General features: G+C 38.7%; 1 protein-coding gene across 1 annotated transcript in view; it reads left to right on the top strand.

Moving 5' to 3' along the window:
- The window catches only part of LOC121952281 (roundabout homolog 2-like), a 110,334-nt gene that overhangs the window by 49,434 nt on the left and 37,540 nt on the right, over positions 1-23,360 (top strand). The window contains 7 exon segments of the mRNA XM_042498853.1: positions 12,532-12,689; positions 13,529-13,649; positions 13,801-13,939; positions 16,933-17,069; positions 19,351-19,362; positions 19,868-19,992; positions 21,696-21,867. Coding sequence (XP_042354787.1) covers positions 12,532-12,689; positions 13,529-13,649; positions 13,801-13,939; positions 16,933-17,069; positions 19,351-19,362; positions 19,868-19,992; positions 21,696-21,867 — 864 coding nt within the window.

Genomic DNA, 23,360 nt, shown 5'->3' with positions numbered 1-23,360 from the left:
TTGACCAATAAAAGACAAGAAATTCTAACTTTGTCCTATTTGCTGCCTTACATAGTTTGTCCACCAGACAGTGCTGCCTTTTTTAACCGTTTATTGCCCTAGTTATAGCTTTATGCATTGCCAAATTGGCCTTGGATGCCTTTTTCATTTTGTCCTATAGAAGGAGAAGCATTGAATTCTAGTGACAGCCATATTTCAAGCTTTACCCACACAACTACTAACACTAGCAAGCATGCTAGTGAGCAGCTAGCAAGAGTGTGGCTGTAATAACTGTGCAAGAGGCCCTTTGACCTTTGAGCATATGTGACGTAAGCAGTTACAAAATCTGTACACAGGTGGTTAGCTGGATACAGAAGATGGACACAGGTGTGAATGGCAAAGTGTGTCTCGGTTGTCCACTTGTGTTCAGATCACTGAAACGCATAGTTGGATTATGAAACAGTTGACCCCTGGGCACAGACATGTAAAAGGCCAACATATTGTCATAGAACGGTTTATCCTATAAAAATGCAAAAACAACAGTTTGTATGATACCCTACAAATTAGTGCTCCACAAATGATGTTGAGTATATATCATAAAGTTACATACATGAAATTAACATAAAATTACTGTGGTTTATGGAAAGAAACATGTTGAGGACATACCCTTAAAATGATGCAAAGTTCACTCAAAGTTCACACAGTTTCGAAAACTAGTCTCTGTGGGAAAGTCTGGAGGAAAAATCCCTGTGTTTTCTGACACATCCCTCACCCCAACCTGCCTCCTTACGAGACCATTTGGGACCACTTTCCAGTTTGCTTCCGTAAATGCATTGGTCGCATGATTGCAGCCTTCCAAAAAACAGGGATTATGAATAAACTGCTGGCTCATGATCATGCTGAAAATGGTGCATTGCATTTTGTATGAAAATATATAAACAGTTTATAAGAGTTGTCTAAGAAAGACACATTGACTTTGTGGATTTTGCCTCTTTTATAGTCATTTTAAGATAAGCTAAACCTACAACCGAAATTCAGTTAAAGTAAAAACAGAAAAGATTAATTAAAATATCCATATATGGTTAAAAGCTATACAAAAAACAATACAAACAACACAATAGCAAGCACTGCAATCAATTAATAAATAGATAAATATGCATAGAAAATCAGCCTGCTTTCAAAGTGACTTATGCACACAATTCTGAAGTTTGTGTTATACAATACTCAAGTCTGCCTGTGTCTCTTTTTGTGGTTTTGTGTCCCTTTAAGATAATTTTGCGTTTTTATTGGCCATTTTGTGTCATTTGTAGTGATTTTGTGCCTCTTTGTGGTTGTTCTGCTCATTTTTGTTATTATTTTTTGCATCTTTGCACTTCCTTTGCATGTCTTTGTGGTCTTTTTGTGTCCCTTTGGGGTCATTTTTAGTCTCCTCCTGGTCAGTAAACACGCTTATTATCATATTTGTTAAACTCTCAAATAGCAAAATCTATATCCTTAGTAATCCAGTATTGGTTAGATTTCACATTGACCCTGACTGATAGCAGTCTTTGTCCACCCTGTGTGTAACATTGCAGATGGGTGGTCCATGTGTCTATGAATGGCATCACCTACAGTTCACATGAACCTTGTGTACTACTCTCATATTTGATCATTGCAGTTAATTCTCTCATCCAAAGATCAAGGGTCAAATCAGTGCAAACAAAGCATACCATATATTATCAGTTAATGTGCAAGCATGACATTACCATATTAATTAGTTTTCTTTTGTGCCGAATGCCAGCATTTGTGGGGGTGCACTGCCCTGCTTCATAGCTCCAAGCATTTATTCAAATGCAATCACACATATCTATATACTATGCAAACATGCACATATTGTGGCCCATCTGTATGTACCCACATGCAAAGACGGGTATAACCAGAGTGTTGTGGTAAACACAGCTTAGTACCACCATCTCTGGTGGCCATCAGGAGATGTGTTTGATCACGCAGGATGGTGCAGACGCACAGATTATCACAGATGATTTTATTTTCTTTCTCTCACATCACTTTCTTCCATTAGATCCAACTAAAGTCAAGGCAATACACTACAACACCCTATAGGGAGTTATAGGAAAGGTGTAGAAAAACAGATTAAGCCTTTTTAACCTTTAAAGGTCTGCCAGAGAACATATTTAGCTTTTTTCATCTATTTCATTCCATTGTGATGATGACTGTGAAACACAGCAGCGTGCATAATTTCAGTTGGAGAAGACGAGTGCATGCAAGAAAGCTCCCTCTCTCTGGGTGACCGCAGCTTTAGTGAAACAAGGCGGATAAAAGGCTAGATTCTGATCCCTGACTCATTTTCCAGCTCATGTTGTACATCTCTGCAATATTGCTGTAAGGGTCTATGATATCCATGGTCTTTGAGAAGAAATAATGCGATTGTCTTCTTCTGTATTTTGCTTTTTGCCATTGTTTTTTTAAAATGTTTTCTTTCCTCTTCTTACTCTTCATATTCATCCAAATTGAGCTAAAACACTGTCCACATTTATATACACAGGTTATTTGTGCCTCCCAGCCCAATGGAATCTTGGAAAGGTTCCTTCAGGAAATAATAACATTACAATTAATGAGGAATTCTGCATCTTTAAATGCAAAATCATGAACTGAGGTCATGCACAAATGTTTGCATAATGCCGTGCACACAAATGTGCATCGGGATTTACAGTTCTTGGTAGAAAGGTTAGTCTAAGAGATAGATGAATGTGTTCCAGTGAAGAAATGCATGGAGACAGGAGTAATTAATTATAGATGTGGAAATGTGGTCTGAGGGAATGCTGTTACTGTAACTAGAGGCATGGCGAGGGAGAGATGAGGGGATGGTGGAAAACAGGGGGAAGGGAAGGGAGGACCCTCCTCCTATACCATCCACAATTTCAATTTACATTACATGACAGGAGAATGGAGGTTAATTAAACATGACAATGGTGGGGCGTTTATTGTTAACCCTTGATGGTGGGTGACTGGCTCCAAACTCAAAGGCCAAAGAATGCATAACGAATATGTTTTACCCCAAATTGGGAATTCATATTCAAATATCTCATGGAGAGAGAGGTTAAGATATGCGTAAAATGGGCGCTGTGGTTGTTTTCAGTGAAAATTTGGGTACAAAGAAAGATATTTAACCCTTTGAAACCTTAAAAAATTGGCTTGATTTCTTTGAAAAACAAATCAGATGAAGGCAATGAGCAACTAAAGAAAAATTGCCCCATAATTAACATTAACATTGTAGTATAAAGTTACAACAATAAAATGACCTGAAAATCAGCACAAAAAAGGAAGAAAAGTAAAACACAAAAACAAAGAGATTACCTGAAAAAAAGTGCTGAAAAAAAAAAAATCTGTAAAATAATTTTAAATATGTAAATATGATCATTATGAATATCGTAAATGTATACTTTGCTCAAGCTTTAAAAGAAAAAAATTAAATCTACTTTATCTTGCAAGTTGCTTGACATATTTTGCCAAGTTGCTTCTTGTTTTTTATTCCATGTTTTCAAGAAGACATCAAACCAATTCGGTCACGGTTCAAAGGTTTAAAAACCTATGAAAGGCTTCAGAACGCAGCACAAGTAAAACGAGAAAAATGTTGTCTGTCCAGGTTTTAAGGAGTTAAGACCAAAAGGAAACAGCTGGAAAACATCTCACAATTAAATTCTGCCTCAGCTACAGTCATCCCCAGTTTACAGAAACTAAATTGCATCTAAAAACTCTGCTAAATTTTACGCAGCCGGAGGCGCACCCACTTTTCACTGTGCATCTATTTCCAACCTTCATATTGACACTAATTGGACTCGACACTAATGATGCCAAAAAAGCAAAGTGAAGCAGTGCTAGAGTTTTCTAGCTGCCTGCTTGTAATTTTGGACACTGCTGACTTTGGTTACTATGGAAGTCCTGATCTCATGCTGTCTCCACGATTAGATTTCCTGTCTGGTTTTTAAAAACGGAAATAAACTTGAGGTTATTTTTTTGTCCATTAGTGGTACCAATTATTGATAAATATGTTTGAATAAAGACATTTTTAATCCATAAATGCACCCAAGTAGTGGCCAATAATTGGAGTCGGTAATTGGACGAGAACCAATAAATTACTATAATGAGACTTTATCAGTGTAAGGATTCAATTTACCCTTCAAAACCAATATTAATTTACCCTTTATGCCCTATTTTCGTCATTAGCATATAGTCCAGGCATCCTTAAATGCATGCTAACAACTGAAATGTTTTCTACATGCTGGGTACCATATTCTATCTGTTAAAACGGGCCTTGATTCACTCATGTCGTGCCCTGCTGTTGGGGAAGCAGGATTATAATAGGTAATGTACGTCTGTGCTGGGCTTGTAGCCTCAGGGGACATTGTGTAAACGCTCCCCATCTCCCCGCTGATCGCAGTCCTGACTGATTGCTGATGACTTTTTTAGGGCACAGACATGTTAACTTGTTTATTTATTCAAAAAAAGAGAGAAAAAAATCCCCAATGTAAATAGCGCTCTCCACTCTTTTCCCTCCTCCCTCCTCTGATTGTGCGTCGGCATATCTGTCTTGCTTTTTGTATCTTGTCTCTTGAGCAGCGATGATATGTTGTGGTCATCAGCAAAGTTTGTGATATAAGACCAAGGCAGCTGTTTTTTTTGTTTATGCATGTGTGTGTATTTGCAGATGCGTCAGTGTGCGTTTTCTGCATGTGACAGATATGGGACAGCCTTGACTGCTGTTGAGAAAGTGACACTCCCCTACAGGCTATTGTGCTCAAAAAGAATCTTCAGCAAACTCTAAAGCACAATTTAGCAGACCACTGTCATAAGAAATCACTTAGCTGTTGTGATGCATTTTCGGACACTGAATCAGTAGTTGTATAAAGCCTTACAACAGTATAATCCTTAGTGTGGCACTATAAGGCTCAGGCATATTGTATTTATAAACTGAATATATAAAGAATACACCTGATTGCTTTTCAAATCTGCAAAGTGATGAGCTTTGTCCACATGCAGCACATCACTTTTTCAGTGCATCTGTGATTCCCTAATGGAATACAGCCATCTGTTACACACAACCACTCACAAGGTGTGAGTGTCTTCATCTCTCCTCATATACAATTCTGTTTCTTTTTGCCTCTGCAGTGTTGCTTTACAGCACCACCACAACAGTTTTCTTTTGGGTGGAGTTATAATATTCCCCTGCTGGAACACCAGCCTGCTTGCATGTGCGCACGCACTCACAAACACACACACACACACACACACACACACACTCACACACACAAGCATGCAAAAGCAAACAAGTGGATTTCTACAAAATAAACAAAATGCTGCATGAGTTAATTGGGTTGTAATTTTGTCACCCATCACCATCTGTCTTTCACACCTTGTTTATTTACCATTTTGCATTATGGAGTGAATGAACATCTTTCTCAATAAATTTATCTTATGAACTGATTCAATTAGTGTTCAATTAATAGGTCGAAAAAAATTAGGAAACAAATTCTACTCCAATTAAGAGGTTGCATATTCTGTTTTCTTCACGGGTGCATGAATATACACAACAATGACCACTTTGTTTAATTTTGTGTTTTGTCTACTTGGTCATATTGTATTATTTTTGCATTATATTGTTTACCCTTGAATATCATTAAATTGAAACTGGCTCCCAATGGCTTTTAATTGCCACTTTTATTCGTTTGAGACATTAAAAACCACACAACATATTGTAGGAGTGAATTATAATGGGGATAGTTAGAAACCTGGTTGATGTTAAGGTTCCCCTAATGTCACAAACAGTCACACTTGAGCTGCTTGCAATAATTAAAACAGCACTAAGAGTCACAGAGGTGCTTCGAGCAAAAAAGCTAACGCATCTTAGTTTAGCATGTAAGTATGCTAACATATGCTAATTAGCACCAAACATCGACAACAGCGGAGGACGATGGGAATGCCATTAGTTTTGCAAGTATAAACCTATAAGGTGTAGAAAAAACACCTGATTAAACAATATTTCATTTTGAGGAGCAGTGTGAGGCCTGTTTTTAAAAAATAACAAATTACACAAATTATAACAATTACTATTACTATTACTATAATACAATTACAATTATACTACTTTTTTGATTACACCCCAAAAAATTTGTATTTCTAATTGTGGTATGCACTTGCCGGAAGATAGCTGGGGGTGTTAGATTCTTTTCACAGAGGCGCCTGCAGTCTAAAATATTCTTAGGATATGGATGAGAATCACAGTTCTGTGATTACCGAAAAGATCCTTAATAAAAGACCAAAAACAAAGGTTTGCTATTTGAAATATTTCTATTGTACATTGGCTGCCATCCATGTGAGCATATCCAAAAAGTTCAGTCAGGTCTGGTACCATACTTTCATTTATAGCGCCATCAGATGCTACCCTCCAAAACTGCAGCCCTGGGTACATTGCACATGTGTCATGCTCCAGAGCTCTCATTGGGTCTAAGATCATTTTCCCAGCCTCCCTTGAATAGTATTGCTGGGACATTGTCATCACGGTGATAGGCAATATTTCATTCACCACATTTCCAGCCACAGGCTTCATTTGTTCTTTGTCACTTGAAACCTGCAGCTGTCCATCATTAAAATCCAATTTTGGTTGTTTAGCCAGTGTGGGCTACAGACATGTTTTGTGGTCATGTGGGTTCACCTTTGGTGGCGTGCATTTCCTGGTGCTTCACTTTGTTGTGCAATAGTTGTCAAGACTTGTCACTAAAAAAAAAAAAAAAAAACACATTAGTCAGGGACCAGCACAGTCAGAAGGATCCCTCCTCTATAGAGGAAATAACTGAATAGTTTAACTATTCAGTCTGGCCTAAAGTGGTGGACCAACCAACAGACTGACATTGACAGCCCGAGCATATTGTATGTGACAGGTAGAGCTCCCGTCATAACTGTCAACGTCCAGGTTCTGTGGCATTTCATTACACTCTAGGCCAAAGTAGTGGAACCACACACCCACTGACAGACAAACTGACACTGCCCTCCCAAATCCATGACAGAGTGACTAAAATACAAACAAAGCATTGTTACCTGCTTTTCCTGTTATAGCAGGGTGATGTCATAACACCCAGCAACTTGCATACTCAAAGAGAGACACCGCAATGTATGCAAGCTTAATGGATACACAAGACATTAAGAGTACCAGACAAGATAATGAATGCGTTGTCTGATAAATGTACCACAACGCTTTGAAACATCACCCGCTGTGTAGGAATGCATAGGATGCTCTGAATCCATGTATTTGCCACTGAATGGAGTTGATACTCTACATTTGAATCATTTGGGGAGCTTGCGAGCTGAGTGACACGCATCAAGATCTCAAGTGGGATCTTCACGGATCTGCTAGTGAAATTGTGAAATGAAATTCAGAGTGCCGCTGTCGCTGAAGAGGGTCTCAAGAAATCAGGATGCTGAGATGGAATATCTAAAAATGCGCAGCAACCACACAACCACCCCCCCTCTCCTATTAATCATATAATGAATCCCTGTATAGTTATTTGTATTCAGTTCCTTCCACCTTGTCACATTATTTTACCACCCATTGTGCCATGAAATGAAGCCCATTTACAAATCATTCTCCTTCTGATTTGATAAATGAAACTGGTGAACGAGTGAGCCCCCTGAATGGCTTGTTTGAATAATTGAGCAGTACTCAATCAGACAACATTAGGCAGTGAAGGCGGCCCCGCCATCTGAAATAATTACCATCCGACAACAGACTACACATGGGTGCTGCCTCCACAGGGGCTCCCCATTTGAGACCAATAGATTAGAACAACACCACCCCCACCCCACACGCCTTGATGAACACCACCTACAGAAAATCTGCAGAGGCATCTCGGTGAGGACAGGAAAGGGAAGGAGACACTGACAGCAGTGTTTGGGGTTTTGGCTAGCTGTCATTGCAGTGGGGTAATGCACACTGCTGGTATTGAATAAATCACCAGCACAGGACCAACAGTTTTTATGTATTTGGACAAAGACCCCACCCCCATACACTTTCAAATTTGCAGTTGCCTATTACCAGGAGGTTGCATATAATTAAGCAGTCGCTTCCAATTTATTTAGACCTGATTTATTATGTACACCATCAATCATTAAAACAAATAGAAACCATATTTTTTAGTCATTTTGGGGTGATATGCAAATTGGAAATTTCCCTGAAATTGAGACTATAAGTATAGGAGAAATGAAGAAATGTGGGACACCGAAATGAGGTAGCTATAATAGCAAGGAAGATGCCACCCATGGTTGAATAACTCTCTGGTTCTCAACCTTTTTTTGTGTCAAGGACACCTAAATTAGTGATAGACATTAGGTCACAAATCTTCATTGAATAAGATTTAATTTCAGGACCTCCGTCTGAAACGACTTAGGTTGTTAGATATGAGGACCAGCATTGTATAGTTGTCAACTATAGTGGAGATAACCACGGAAGAAGTGAAAACTATGATCAGAATCTTAAAACTCTCACTTATATTGGGCGCAGTTGTGTAGTGAATTTAATAGTGAAGATAAACTATTCCCAGGTTTTCTGGGGACCCCTGGAGCTCCCTCAAGGACCCAAGGTGTCACCGGACCTTTGGTTGAGAACCCCCAAAACAGCCGATCTAGCTATTTACACCCTGGGATATAGCATTATGGCAGAGGCAAGCACCCAGCTGTCCTTAGCCCACAATGTTATTTACTAGGGATGAAAATCATAACTTGTATTATATTATATCAATTATTTGGGGAATAATACAGTAATTAACGATATTACAGTCTTCCCAGATCCCATTTTGATTTGATATGGAACGATATCAGCACATACCCTCATTCTCTATTCCTTGGCCGTTAACCATTATCTGACTGGTGCTAGGCTGCTAGCAGTGTTTGAATGTTCAGGAAGGCGGCGCGCTTTGACAGAAAATGGTGACGTGGCACAGGAATTTCAAAATAAAGGCATATCTTTAGGATGACAATATGTATTGTTATTTCAACATAGCATCAATGATATTGGATCATTGATGCATGAATCAACATATTGATTCAGACCATTGTATCATTTTACCCCTACTCTTTACTCTTGGGATGTAAATCCGAGTGTATATTTTGGTCTTTCTAGCCACATGAAAATATAACATTAACACTGTCTATTCAGCCATCCTGCTAAAGTTTATGTGCACAGTTTGCATTCATCAGCTGTATACATCCTAAAAACTAGAAATAACAAGTCAGCTAAATTTACTAATAATAAGCCAACACTGGCTTCACTTTGGAGTGAACCCCAGTGACCTGAGTGAAAGTCCTTTGCTTTTGACCCAGTCATCCACCCTGTCATACTCCCTCCATGGACTTAGTTGCACTTAATATTGTGCCTGACTTTCTCACAATATTTGTGAGTTTTTTCTCATAAATTAATTTTTTTGAGAATATCAGTGTGCCTAGTACTATCTGTAACCATGACCTCTTTACCCTGACTACCTCAAGGCCTCATTATGAAAGTATAAGCCAATCACAGCATACAGTGGTATCCATAGTAATGTGTCTTCATGATCAGTATAAATAGCCAAATAATTGCAGTCTGACTATTTCCACCGAGATATAAACGGACACTCTGTGATGGAAAAATGGCCAAGACCTTGAGCATTCATACCTCTAGCAGACAACATAATATTTGTCTCTTTTGTGAGCTTAGGGATTTCACATTTGTGTCATAGTTACCGATCATAAGTGCTATTGTTCCGTTCAACTTTCAGCACCATTAAATATGACACAATACCCATGCTCTGCCTTACTTTTGCATAATTGGGTTTTTACTTGTCTTGAATTAAACAGTTTTTCCTGTGTGTGTCTGGTTTCCATAGTCTCTTGAGACAAGCTTTGCTGTTACAGAATCATCTTTATTGTGACAACACAGGAACAGGAAGGTAGTTGTGTGAGTGGATGAGAGTTTTTTTAGTATAGAATGGGTCACTAAGCACACCGTACCATACGACAGCCAAGCCAGGCATATGTCTGTGCCAAAGTAGAGTCTGCAACTGAGACTCATTTACTCCCGCACAGACTGGATGTGATTGACAGCTGGGCCGCAGGGCCTTTTGGCTCCTTCCTGATTTTCTTTTTCACTAGAGGTGTCCCGTGGGACTTGGAATTCACACTACAGTATATCAGCAGAACAGCTTATGGCTGTAATGAGGATGAAAAGCGAAGTGAACACCGAGCCAGTGTTTTCGTTCTGTGCTGTGTTTTACAAACTATCATTTAGTTTTAGTTTTGCTCCATGCATTTGATTAACAGTAGACTTTTTGTGACAAACCAGCAACAGCACTGTCTATCACTTTACTAGCTGATGTACATAAATGGCATAATTGAGAGAAAAGCACTTAAATATGAATTTAATTGATCTTACCTCCAACAAGAGTGAATTTTAATGAGGTCTACTTTTGTTATATCTGAAATGGGAGATGACATTTAGCAACCAGTATTTGTTCACAGGCTGACAAAAATATTTTAATTCCTTGCACCCGTTTTCTTTTATTTTTCACAGTTTATTTTAACTGTTGTCACATGAGTCACTTTATTATTCAAAATTGGCCCACAGTAAGGCTTTTCACAAAAACAACATGTCATAAGGTATTAATGCAAAGCGGGCACTACTCATAGCAGGATCCAAATCGCAATCTCTATTTTTAACCATAATTGCAGTGGTGGCTTACAGTGCAGTCATTCCTGGAGCTACTTAAAGCAGCAGCTTTTATATTGATATTTGGTATAGCAGTTGTGACAGAATTAGGAAGTTTTGAAGGAGTAACCTTTCAACTTTGCGGCAGCATAACTCACACCTGTGTTCAAAATGCATGAGTATGGCTCTTACAGGCATTGCTTGACGATTCTTGATGTTTTCGCTCCTTTGAACACACAACTCCAAGTACAGCACCTGCCATAGATATATTAAATGCTTGTCCAACTTTAGAAGAATGCAGAAATAACTGCTGATAAAAAGTATTCTAATGAACTAAAGGTTTGTATGTGCAAGATTTTTTAACAGTGTTTTGATACATTTCTGTATTTCAAGTTGCTGTGATAATTCCAGGCTCTTTTTTTTTCAGTATAATGAGTTGTTGCACCTCTTCTAGCTACAGTATTGATTTCAGCTAAAGGAATGTATGGTTTACATTCACTACATTTTTCAAACAGAACAGTATAACCCTCTAACGAGAGCATCTCAGTGACATTTGCTGCTTTTAATGAGATATTTTGAAACCATTTTACCCCTGGTCCTAAATGAGACCTTGCACCTGTTCCCTAGTCATTTCATAAAGCTAAAGGAGTGATGCTGTCAGTATCCCTGGCCACTGCTGCTTTCTCTTCCAAATCGTACATGCAGCGGTGCAGCCTTGTTTCACAAGGTCTGTGGCTGTGTCTGCTACAAAGCACAGGCATATCTTCAGACTGCAGTTTTCATCCAAGGTTTCAGAAAAAGAAAATCTCTCAGCCAAACGGGTATGTTTTATTAGTCGAAATAATAACTTTTAAAATTGGATCTTTTAAAGCCCACAGTGCAGCATTTGATACTGCAGAAGAGATTGTATTGATTATTGCTTTTTTAATATTGTGTTGAAAGCATTCTCTGTGGCTATTCAAGGTTCCCGGAGGATGAATTTTAATGATTTGGTGACCCTCTGACTTTGCTTCTAGCACAATCATCAGGCCAGTAGCTTTATACTTTACCACTAATATTGTACTTGTACACAAGGAAGTACTTTAACTTTAATGGATTGAACAAATATCATGCTCTCCAGAGGATGGACCTTTTTTCAATTTTGAACTCCATAAGGTTTCCTGTGGCACAAGCTTCAAACCAAGTTGCTCCAATGTGTGCATTGCTGCTACCACTGTGGATTTACAGAATAAGAATTAATGTAATAATGTGTGTTATGGAATAAAGAACAATATCAATGGGTTATTTGAACTATACAACAGTTTCCCTCTTAGGGACGCAAGGTGATTTGTGTTCAAGGGTTGTCATGGGGCCGTAAAAATTTATCGTGGTTTGAATATTTTATGCCTGCTCTTTGACTTATTGTTTGACCTCCCCTTTTGTGTTGCCTCCAAAGTTTTACTTTCCTTTCATGTTTCTTGCTTTTCTGCTCAATGTCTTTCCCATGTATATTGTACTGTTAATCCTACCTGGCTTTACACGCTCTTACATTTAGCTACTGAGATCAAAGACGAGCCCATGCTTAGACCCTCAGGGGGACAGCTGTGTTATTAAAGTCAGAGAGATTGCTGAGCGCCCTGTGAGGCAGTCAACTTGATAGAATTATCTTTGGGCTCTCACATTAGAAAAAGGCAGGAGAGGTCAGAAAGCCCAAGAGAGTTCAGTCTTAGACAGACTTCCTGGTTCATGTCCTGGTATTTAATGAAACTTCAAGCTAATCAACTGAATGAGCCACTGTATACAGTAGGAGTAACAACCCCCTGTTTCTTTGTTTTGTCTTGCAGTGTTACGCGATGACTTTAGGCAGAACCCACAGGATGTGGTGGTGGCAGTCGGGGAGACTGCCAGTCTCGAGTGTCAGCCTCCACGCGGGCATCCTGAACCCACCACCTTCTGGAGGAAAGATAAAGCTCGCCTTGACCTCAAAGATGACAGGATCACGGTGGGTTACTCCCAAGGGAGCACTCTGCTGCCTTTTACATGACCTATGTACTCTGAGGCACACACTCAACAATTCACCTGTTCACATTTACCTGAAGCTGTTACAGTGGAAAGCACTTTGTCTTCAACTGGTTCACTGTAAATCAGGTTTTTCTCATGCACTGTTCATATACCTACAAAAAAGTCATACACCAAACTTTGCATAAAACCTGTTATCATGAGAATTAAAATTAAACCCTCATAATCATGAGTCAGTAATTCTTATATAACCCATGTCATCGTGATGGTTACGATCACATATAGAATTAGCTGATGGGAGTAAAGACAGTAATAGTATAAAGAGCAAAAGTCCATGTAAGAACGCGGATATGGGTGGTTGAAGGGTCAAACAAACATGCAACTTTCTCCCAGCAGACTTGTGTTTGTGTTTCATGTGGACCAGACCCAACCCCCTTTCTTTCTTTAACCTAACCTTCCTTTCAAAACCTAACCTACGGAACTTCATGTGAAGTTCTTAAAGTGACGATGCCCAACTATGATTATTTTCCTAATCCCAACCTTAAGTAACTTTACATTCCTAAATCCAACCTTAGTAACTTTACTTTCATAAACCTAAGCCCATGTAACTTTATATTAAGTATGTAACTTTAGGTCAAGTATGTAACTTGATGACCCCCAACCTTGATTCTTTTTTCAAACTGAACCTTACCAATAGGGGCACTAATTGGTTGGGCGCTAATTTGCTAGATATCCAAACAGCTGCATTTGTACTATTGTAGGATATAAGAACCATTGTATGAGGATATGTTGTGTATTACATGTTTTTTTTTTTGTTTTCAGGTTCGTGGAGGAAAGCTGACCATCTCAAACACCAAAAAGAGTGATGTGGGGATATATGTGTGCGTGGCAGCCAACATGGTTGGGGAGAGAGAGAGTGAAAAAGCTCAGCTCTCAGTGTTTGGTAAGAAGCCTGAAACACTCTCTTTGCCTGGGTCAAGAACGAATAAAGCATGACTTTTTCCTGTTATTTACTGCACACTAGCACATACAGTATTTACCACTCTGTCAAAAGTATATTTAGCATCCGTGTTATGTGTGCTGCCCACATGCAGAAAGACCTGTGTTTGTGCAGCGGCCTGTGAACCAGGTGGTCTTAGTTGACGAGGGTGTAGAGTTCAGGTGTCAGGTCCATGGTGACCCACCTCCTACACTGCGCTGGAAAAAGGAGGACGTGGACATTCCCCGCGGCAGGTGAGGAATGTGTGTGTATGTGTCGTACATGCAGTATGTCTGTGTGTGCATGATTGTGTGTTGGTGTGTGTTTATTTTATGATAAAAGTCATAAAGAATGTATGCTGACACATTTAGCACAGCTACTGAGTCCAACTAGAAAGAAAAAAAAAAAGACTTTCATCAGCTTTGCAACAATCATTTATTAGCTGCAGAGAATCTAATTATTTGCTGTTTGAACTATTACACTAACAACAGATGAAAGTCTGTCCATTGATTGGTTTTGACGAATTCTCACTTTCAAGTCCCACTGTACTTTATGTGTCTGCACAAGACACAAAAAAAGTCAACAGACATATTGAAAAACATATAAAGCAATCCAATACAAGGAGTAGTACCTGTGTGAAGTTTATGAATTCCAGTCTATGTTGATTAATTTCTGTGGTGATTTCTCTGGTAGTTTATGATGCTGTTGTATTGGATTGTATCACAAGGTGTTCCTGTGGTTTGAGTCACCCCTGTGTGCCCACATCATAAGCACATGTTAATTGCCTTGCAGTCCCATTAGGGAACTTATTTTTTAAGTCATTATCGGCCTGTCATGTGGGCTTAGTAGTTACTGCTCAGTGCTTTATACTTTTAATTACAGTATGTCTCATTATGCAATCTGGCTATCCATCAAAGCCTTTTAATTCCTTTGCCAGGTTTGAGTATAAGTTTAGGACCTTTTTTATTCCTTTTAATAATATAAAACTACTAACAATGATGTGATTTCACTTGGATTTTAAGTGATTTTATGACTTCATTGAACAATACTTCTAATTTCTGTAATAAATAAGTTTGTATCGCACACTTTAATTTAATCACAAAAAATAGGCAAGCACTCTTTTGCTTATGTAAACTGCTCATGGATTGATTCATGTTAAATCCAGTGAAGTGTTAAAAATAACACAGATCCTATTTGCACCCAAGTTGAAATCGTCAATGTGGCTATTTACAACCGGCTGTATATATTCCTGGGGCCTCCAGGAATATATACAGCCGAAATTTTGAAATATGACGTTGACATGGACGGGTCTATTCAGCTTTTTTCTTTTTTTTTGTGAGCAATTATTAAAACATGCCCCTGGACAGTAAGTCATATACATATTAGTATAAGAAAAGCACATGATGGCAAAAAGATATAGACCACTTCAAAGGCGACAGCATAGACATTTTAATAAGGTCCCTCTGCATCTCTCTCTCCGCAACAGCCCCTTCCCTTCCTACAGCTCCACTACCCCCTTAATTTAGTTTTTTTAAATGCTATGGTAGTATGGGAAAAAAGAGGGAAAAACTATATTTATAATTATCATAATTATATATTTAAAATTGTGTTACAGAAGTGATTTTTAAGCACTTTTTAACTTTCTATTTCATTTGTTTTTATTTTGTTTTGTTTTGTAGGTTGTTTGTTTTTTTTAATTAATTTTCTTGTACTTTTTACAACTTTCTTGCTGTTTTTTGGGGTCAGTTTTTTGCTCATTTTCTTCCCATATTTTTGAAAGAAATCTGGCCAATTTGCTTAGGCTTCAAAGGAGTATCCACCTCCCAAAATATTCAAAAAAGCTTTTGTAGTTCCTGCTACAATAGGCATTATCAAGACCACATTTTGCCATGATGGCACACACACACACACACACACACACACACACACACACACACACACAGTCTCAAATGGCGAAAAACAATACCAATCGTTGCAGTGTTGTCATGGCAGGTAAAAAATGTCATCCCCTAAAAAAGCTAAGCATTTACCAGAGCTACAAGTTGAAGTAACACCTGTTACAAGTCGTTGCTGCCATATTAAAACTCAACAGCATCCTCTCTGGTGTGTCAGAATATATTTTGAGGTAGACTAAGTGTCTGTCTTTCTGTCTGCGGGTCCGTCTGCCCACCTGTTCTGTGCCCTCTACCTCATACCCCTTGACTCCAGAAACATGTCCTACTTTCAGACCTGCCGCGCCTCACTTCCCTCTTTCCACTTCTTTCATTCTTTCGGTAAACCCGTCAGCCTCCTGGGAAGCCTGTATCTGGGTCAGAGATGTGCTGTGAATGGAGTCCTCAGCAGACTCTGGACAGACACCACAGCCCCCCCTCACCCCATCGATATTCTTCCCACACCCTTTGGAACATCTATTTTCAAATGTGACTTTTCTCACCCCTTGTGCCATTTCTCTGCCTGACTTGCCTCCCATCTCTAAATCAGTATGGCTGGCTAGACAATTTCACAGGATCTCTCACGCCAAAAGGGACCCCAGAGAGGGCGAGTCCGACTCCTTGCTCTCCGACTCTTTCTGTCTGTAGCCCCTCTGAGGCGCTTATCTAAACTCTGGTAGCTGAGATGTTTCTCTCACTCCAACTGCACCGCTGCCGTCGTACAGTACGCTGCACTGGTAGATGCACACTGATGCATGCAACATGTCTATGAATTAGTCATTTCTTACTGCTCGGCTCATTCATCAAATTCAGTTTGTCAGACTGTGCCACTCCCTTACTCTCAGACTGTTTGTCTATCTCCCCCACCTCTGTCTCCGTCTCTCTCCCACACACATATAGTATATCATACTGCACAGGCCATACCACAGTGGGTGGCTCATCATTATAAATATTGAAATAGTGGAACAGTCAGGGTTCCAGCTGAAAGCACCTTTCATTTTGCCATGCCTTCATCTCGGCATAATTGCTCCCCTTTTTCTGCTTCTGTGGCAGAGAGTGTGCAGCAGGGAGTCTTAATTGTAGTAGAAAGTCTGTCTTTATTCTATCAAAAATGACACCACCTTTATAAAAGCTTCCATCGAAAAACATCACACGAGTTTACGCAACCCTTGATTCAATTTCAGTGTTTGTTGATTGTATTTACTATATTAAAATAAGCATTTTGATACGCATAATTGTTATTGATCTTCCCCGTTTCATGAAATCAAACCTGGGATGTCACTCAACTTGACGTCGCTTTTCCTTTGCGTCGCCAGGTACGATATCAGATATGAAAAAGACGACTTCCTGCTGAGGATAAAGAAAGCATCAGTCAGTGATCAGGGAACCTTCACCTGCGTGGCGGAGAACCGTGTGGGTAAACTGGAAGCCTCGGCCTACCTGACGATCAGAGGTGGGTAACTGCTTGTGGACTCACTCATAGCAAAGCTCATAACCCATCCCTGATATTTTTTATGTCTCCCAAAGCAGGCCACAGGACAATCAGTCCTTTATTGCCCACTTTACGAGTCTTATTGCCCCCCTGCTGAAAGGCAGGGCCTGGCCTCAGCTTTTCTTTCATATAGTGGGGCAGACTTACTTGATTGTTCCAGATCTCCAGCCAGGCTCCAGATATGAACAATCTAACCAGCTTTAAGTGAACTGTTATGACCTCTCCTGGGGGGCTCGTTCTCCATCCAGCCCACTCACTCCATATTTACACCATATCACTGTGGGGAAGCTATTTCTTAGCAAAGGTTGATATTGTAAAAACATAAAAAAAAAATACATATATTGCTACTAACAAATGAGAATTCCCTCTGCTTTCTGCTCTTCACGTTGTCATTATAACTGCAGAGCATGAAAACATTGGCCATACAATTTAGTATGAGTAAACCTGACTTAGAATCAACCAATAACACATTCTTAACCTCTTAATATCATACATTATCATGCATACTGTGCATCAGAGATCTCATAACATTAACTTTTCATTCTTTCTTTATTACTTTTGACTTTATGAATTGGAAACATGTTCCTATAGCTCATGTATGAACTGCTTTATTCCTGGAAAAAATGTCCTGACCTGAGCATAAAGTATAACATTGCTACTTTCCACTATGGACTTTATTTTCCCATGTTTTTGTGTCTATGACTAGTGGGAGCAAGTATGTTTGAAATTGGTTTAGCACTGAGTGAAAGCGCTGCAGCCATCTCTGGCCAAAAAGGCTGCAGTGTAAACACTTGGGTTTTGTTCACACTGTAAATTTTCATTCAATGAAAGTGCTTGTTTTTTTTTAGCCATGGACAAGCTCAGATTATGATGCTAAGTGTCTGAGAACTCTACAGAGATAGACGTTTTGGTAATTGAGTAAGATCCTTTTTGTTGAACCAGAAACAGCCTCAAAATTGCAAGACTGCCAACACAAATTCTGCCAGACCCCATCTAAAAAAAGTTATTTTAGTGTTTATAGAGCCAGCATATTTTCACATCAAACTGGGTAATTTATTTAAACCAAACCAAAGTTGGTGATTGTTGGGGCCATGGAAAGATTAAGCAATTTTTTTTCTTTTTTTTTTTTTTGCAATGATAAAAGTACTGTTTATTTACATAAAGTCTGGTGTGTTTGTTTGGCAATAGTGATTGCTGGCCTGGTTAAACAAAAATGATTATATTCTTTTTTTCCAAAAAGATGACCTCTGTGGGGTCTTATGCTTTCTATAATGTTGTTTGACACTTATACTAATAATGTGATTTTGTCATTGGCAAAATAAAGCACTTTTGTGGACATAAATTGACAGTGCGAAGATGCCCCTAATGGCTATGCTGTTTTGCTGCTGCCCTCTGCAACACTCTTGCTCAATAATGGAGCAATTTCAACAATTGTTGTTTCAGTTGGTCACTTTGACACAAAAACATGGGAAAATAGGCCCAGGGTTAAAAGAAAATATCCAACTTATCCTTAAAGATTGTTGTTGGAGTCAAACAAGACATGCTGAACAATATATCCCATATAGCCAGATTTGTGTTTGTGCCTGGGTATAATAATAATAAGACGTGTAGTGAGTTAAAACAAATCACTAATACAAAAGCTTCACGTCATTTTTTTCTTTCAAAAAGACAGCCTTTTTCAAAGGAAATTATCAATAATACAGAAAAAATAAACCTAATTGAATGTCTCTCTTAGTGTTCAGGTCACATTTTACTGGTTAAAGCTCTTATTAGACTGATGTTGAGATGATAAAGGTGCATGGAAAGAAATACATGACAATGAGTCAGATGTCATTGATTTGAATTTTGTAATAATTATAATTTGCTATTTAATGAGTTTCAGTTCATTTAATTTACTCTCAGCCTGCCCTTGTCAAAGGCCTAATTTAATTACATGAGACACACAGAAACAAATCTGTTAACTGTGTGAATGTGTTATTCTTGGGACATGACAAAATTTGTTTTTTGGCAATGGTTAGCCCTCCCCCTAACGTTGCCAAGGTGCCATTTCCTTGCGGCCCATGCCATCACCTGCTTTTGGTGACTGAGCTCCATCCTCCTTCCCCCTTTAACTTCATGGATGGAAACCCAACTCCATCTCATTCATTTTGGATTTTCATTCTTTTTTTCTGTCCCTCTGTTCTACTCCTCTGCTCTCCTTCTCTCTGTGTTAATCTCACCCACACCATTGTTGTGTCACCAGCTCGCCCCGTAGGTAAGTAGGAGCTGATCCCATTGTGCATGCATTGCTCTCTCTCTGTTTTTGATCACACACATGTATGCATGTACTGTTGTGGCATTCCACAAAACACATTCATCAAACTAATTTTGGGCATGCATATCTACATGATTACTATCAACCCCAGACTTCCCCTGGCAGTTTGAATTTATCACCTCACTTTACTTCAAAAAGGGAGTCCAGATACATTGTGGTTGATTTTCTCAAGTAAAAATAAACAAACTCAAATTCAGAAGAACATTCAGGCACACTTAATAGAATATCATTCATTCTGATGTTCTTGCAGCTGGATGAATGGCTTGTGTGATTGGCATAGTGAAGAAATAGTTTTTAAAGAAATAAAGGCTTAAAATGCATGAATGTTTTAGCTTTCAGCTGGAACTTCAGTTCAAGCATACAAGTCCTTGTATAATATGTGCTTTTAAGGTCTATGGATATGTGTTGCTATTGTGTTATGGTGTATTTTTACCTTTAAATTCAGAGGCGCCCCAGTTTGTGGTGCGACCCCGTGACCAGATCGTGGCGCAAGGACGAACAGCTACTTTTCCTTGCGAGACCAGGGGAAAACCTCAGCCCACTGTCTTCTGGCAGCGAGAAGGTAGCCAGGTGAGGACACTGATTTTGACAAAAATTTACTTGTTAATATGTATTGTATGTGTGCATGATTTCCTCTGAGGTCCTCATGAGGTCCACTTTGCTATCAAAACAGAAATTCTGCAGCAGCGTCCCAAGTAAAGTATCTAAAATATGAAAGATCAAGATGGCATGAATCTGACTAAAAGGATCAAACTGGAGGACAGCACAATGTGGCTCTGTTTCACATGCAGATAATGAAGTGCTCATTTATCACCAATCTACACCAGTCTGACCGGCCAATTCACTTAGCAAGAAACAATGTCATATGCAGCATTAGAGTCATTAGACATAATGAATGCAGGCTAATGTCCTTTCCTGCCCATCAGCTTGTCTGCTTGGGGTGCAGAAATGGACAATGCTGATGCCTCAATTTCATGACCGTGATTGCAGGTTATTACAGCAGGATTATCACTCTGGGGGTAAAGTGCCATTGAGACCAAGTAGAAAAGAGTCATTGACCCACTTTTAAAATTGTATTGTACGTAATAGTCGGAATATGTTGGTAAATTGAAGAAATGTCTTGAACACAACAGTGATCCTTTTAAAGTCAGTTGTGTTGACCACATATAAAATTTACAATACAATTAAGTCACTCTGTCCCAATCAAGAACATTTTAAGATAACCAGCACTTCATTTGGCACAGTTATCAGTAAACAGTGTTAACGGTATCATCTGCATAAAATCAAATTATGTATAATGTTCCTGTTCCTGGCTTTTCTCATGCATTGCTCGTATGTATACCATTGAAAACTAATGCACCAGACTTTATATATCATGCACATAATCATGAGACAATATTTTCTAACTCATGTAGTTGTAAAGGCAGCAGTCATGTGAGGAATGCTCTGAGGGGAGTGAAGAAGTAATGTAAGGAGCAAAAATCCATGTAAGAAGGCAGGTTGGGGTGGTCAGTCAGCCAAACACCTAGGACTTTCCACCAAGAAACTGGTGTTTGTGTCCTGTGTGAAACCGACTGAACTTTAAGTTATTTTATAGTGACTTGTCGGGCATTTTTTTCCCCCTAAACCTAACGTACATAACCTCTACTTTCCCAAACCTAACTTTATATTCACAGTATATATATGCATTAGTCCCATTGTGGGACTAATAAAGGCTTATCTTATCTTATCTTATCTTATCTTAGTATGTAACGTGATTGCACCAAACCATCATCCTTTTTGTAAAGTAAACCTCACTAGTAGGGGCACTATATTATTTAAGACAACTATGGGTCTTAAAATTACTTGCGTTAGTTGAGTAAATCCTCCAGATGACTTTCTCAGAGCCTTGACAGCACAATGTAATTTAAACTACCCAAGAGTCAAAAATTGCACATTATTTTGTAACATTTTATAAAGACAGTGAAGGAATAGTGCAGTAGTAGTCCCCTTAAACAATTTATTGCATTGGAGAGATTTGTGTTTGTAGCAGAATATCAAGATCAGAAGGGTTTGTTAAAATATAGTATCTGCTCAAAACAACTATGTGCTGAATTTTTACAGAAATTTCTCATATTCAGATGGAACATATGCCTGCAACATGAATGAAAAGAGAAAAATCAATTTCTTTTTTTAAAAGCAGCTTCCACTTCTGAGGTTCTTTACCTTTGGGCAACCAAGCGAGTGTGCCATTCCATTTTATTAACATTGCTTCCCACTTTCACTCCCTGTAGGATCTCCTGTTTCCCAACCAGCCAACACAGGGAGATAGCCGTGTTTCTGTGTCCGTGAATGGGGAGCTGACCATTTCATCTGTGCAGCGCTCTGATGCGGGGTATTATATCTGCCAGGCTCTCACTGTAGCAGGCAGCATCATGGCCAAGGCCCAGCTAGAGGTAGCAGACGGTAAGGCTGGACACACACCTACTAAAACATAAAAACTATGGGATTTTTTTTTTCTTTTTAGAGTAAGTGATTTAACAGCACCAACATGTGCTCATACCAATTATCTTTAAATATTTTGAACCTACACTGTATTGTTACGCCCTGTTGCGTTAATTACTGTATGCATCAGGGAAACACATGCACATTATTAGTAAACACAAACCATTATCACATGATTGCATGGCTCAGTACACAGGTAATTTCACCAGAATGAAACCATTACTTTTCCACTCATGGTATTATCTGGAGGGATTTCTTAAAATCACTATTGGGTGACAGAAGCACCACTGATTTATAGATTGATTTCTAAGAATCCCCAGCTGGCAGGGAATGTTCCCACAACATTGGCTAACGTTGCCTAGAAGTTGTAATAATGTTTTGAAAAAAACACTTTAATCAAATGTTCAAAGAATGTTCTAAGGATGTTTATCATTTCATATGATGTTCCAAATGAGGTTAAATGCTGACTGAGTCATAATGTCACTGACTCTGAGAACATTCTCAGGATGTTTTGTTGATGTGAAGAAGTGACAGATCATCATGTTCTTTTATAAAATGTTCCAACAATGAAATGTTCCCACAATGTTACATGAGAACAAAGGAAGAACCTTTTTTCAAAGCAACATTAGAACATGTTATTAAGGCTTTAGATTACAGACTTCTTTTATTTTTAATGAAAATGTAATATAATCAATAAATTATTTTTAACATTTTTTGATGTTTAAAGAGAATGTTTCCCTAACCTCAAAAAGAACGTTCTGGGCAATGGACAAAGTATAAACTTGAAATGACAACAGTTTGAAACAGTTTCAGCTGCTCTCAACAGCCAACTTCTTTTTCATGTTCCTATCATGACTGTACAGCCAGTTTCTTCTTCAAGAGCCTATTTAGTTTAAGTTGTGGAACCATCAAATTTATTTTACAAAGCATCCTGAACTCACAAGATTTTTTCGAGCAATGTTGTCAGAGTAGCGTTCTAACAACATGCATTGGAATTTGATAGCCTTGTCACTATTGTAGTTGTGTTTAATGCATTTTTATTGTTAAGCTTACTGGGATTTAAAATCATACAAAACACACACATAAGATTATAGCACTATCCAGTAAAACAGTTAATAATCGTCTGCCCACACTTAAAGAATCTGTATGTTCTAAAAGCAAGTCACCCGCAACTATCCGTTTTTAATTATCATCCCTTTGTGTTAAATGTGAATGGTCTGAAAAGACTGAAACTGTGTGAAATCAAATTGTCTCCTTGATGGAGAGACACTTAAACATTCTTTTTTTGACGAAGCTTTAATGTCAACATTAAGTGCTGAGCCGCTGCCAGCTGGGAGCTGTTTATGCCCTTCTCTCCATTTGTTTCTTAGCTTTTTCTCCCACACATTATTAAATTAACATCTGTTGAAGTGTTTCTGGAGAGGAAACGATTCCTGTTCTGTCACTCAGAGGAG

This window comes from Plectropomus leopardus, chromosome 13, assembly GCF_008729295.1.
Source record: "Plectropomus leopardus isolate mb chromosome 13, YSFRI_Pleo_2.0, whole genome shotgun sequence".
In the NCBI taxonomy this organism is placed as follows: Eukaryota; Metazoa; Chordata; class Actinopteri; order Perciformes; family Serranidae; genus Plectropomus; species Plectropomus leopardus.
Note: the sequence above shows the minus strand (reverse complement) of the source record. Positions and strands in the feature narration are given on the sequence as shown.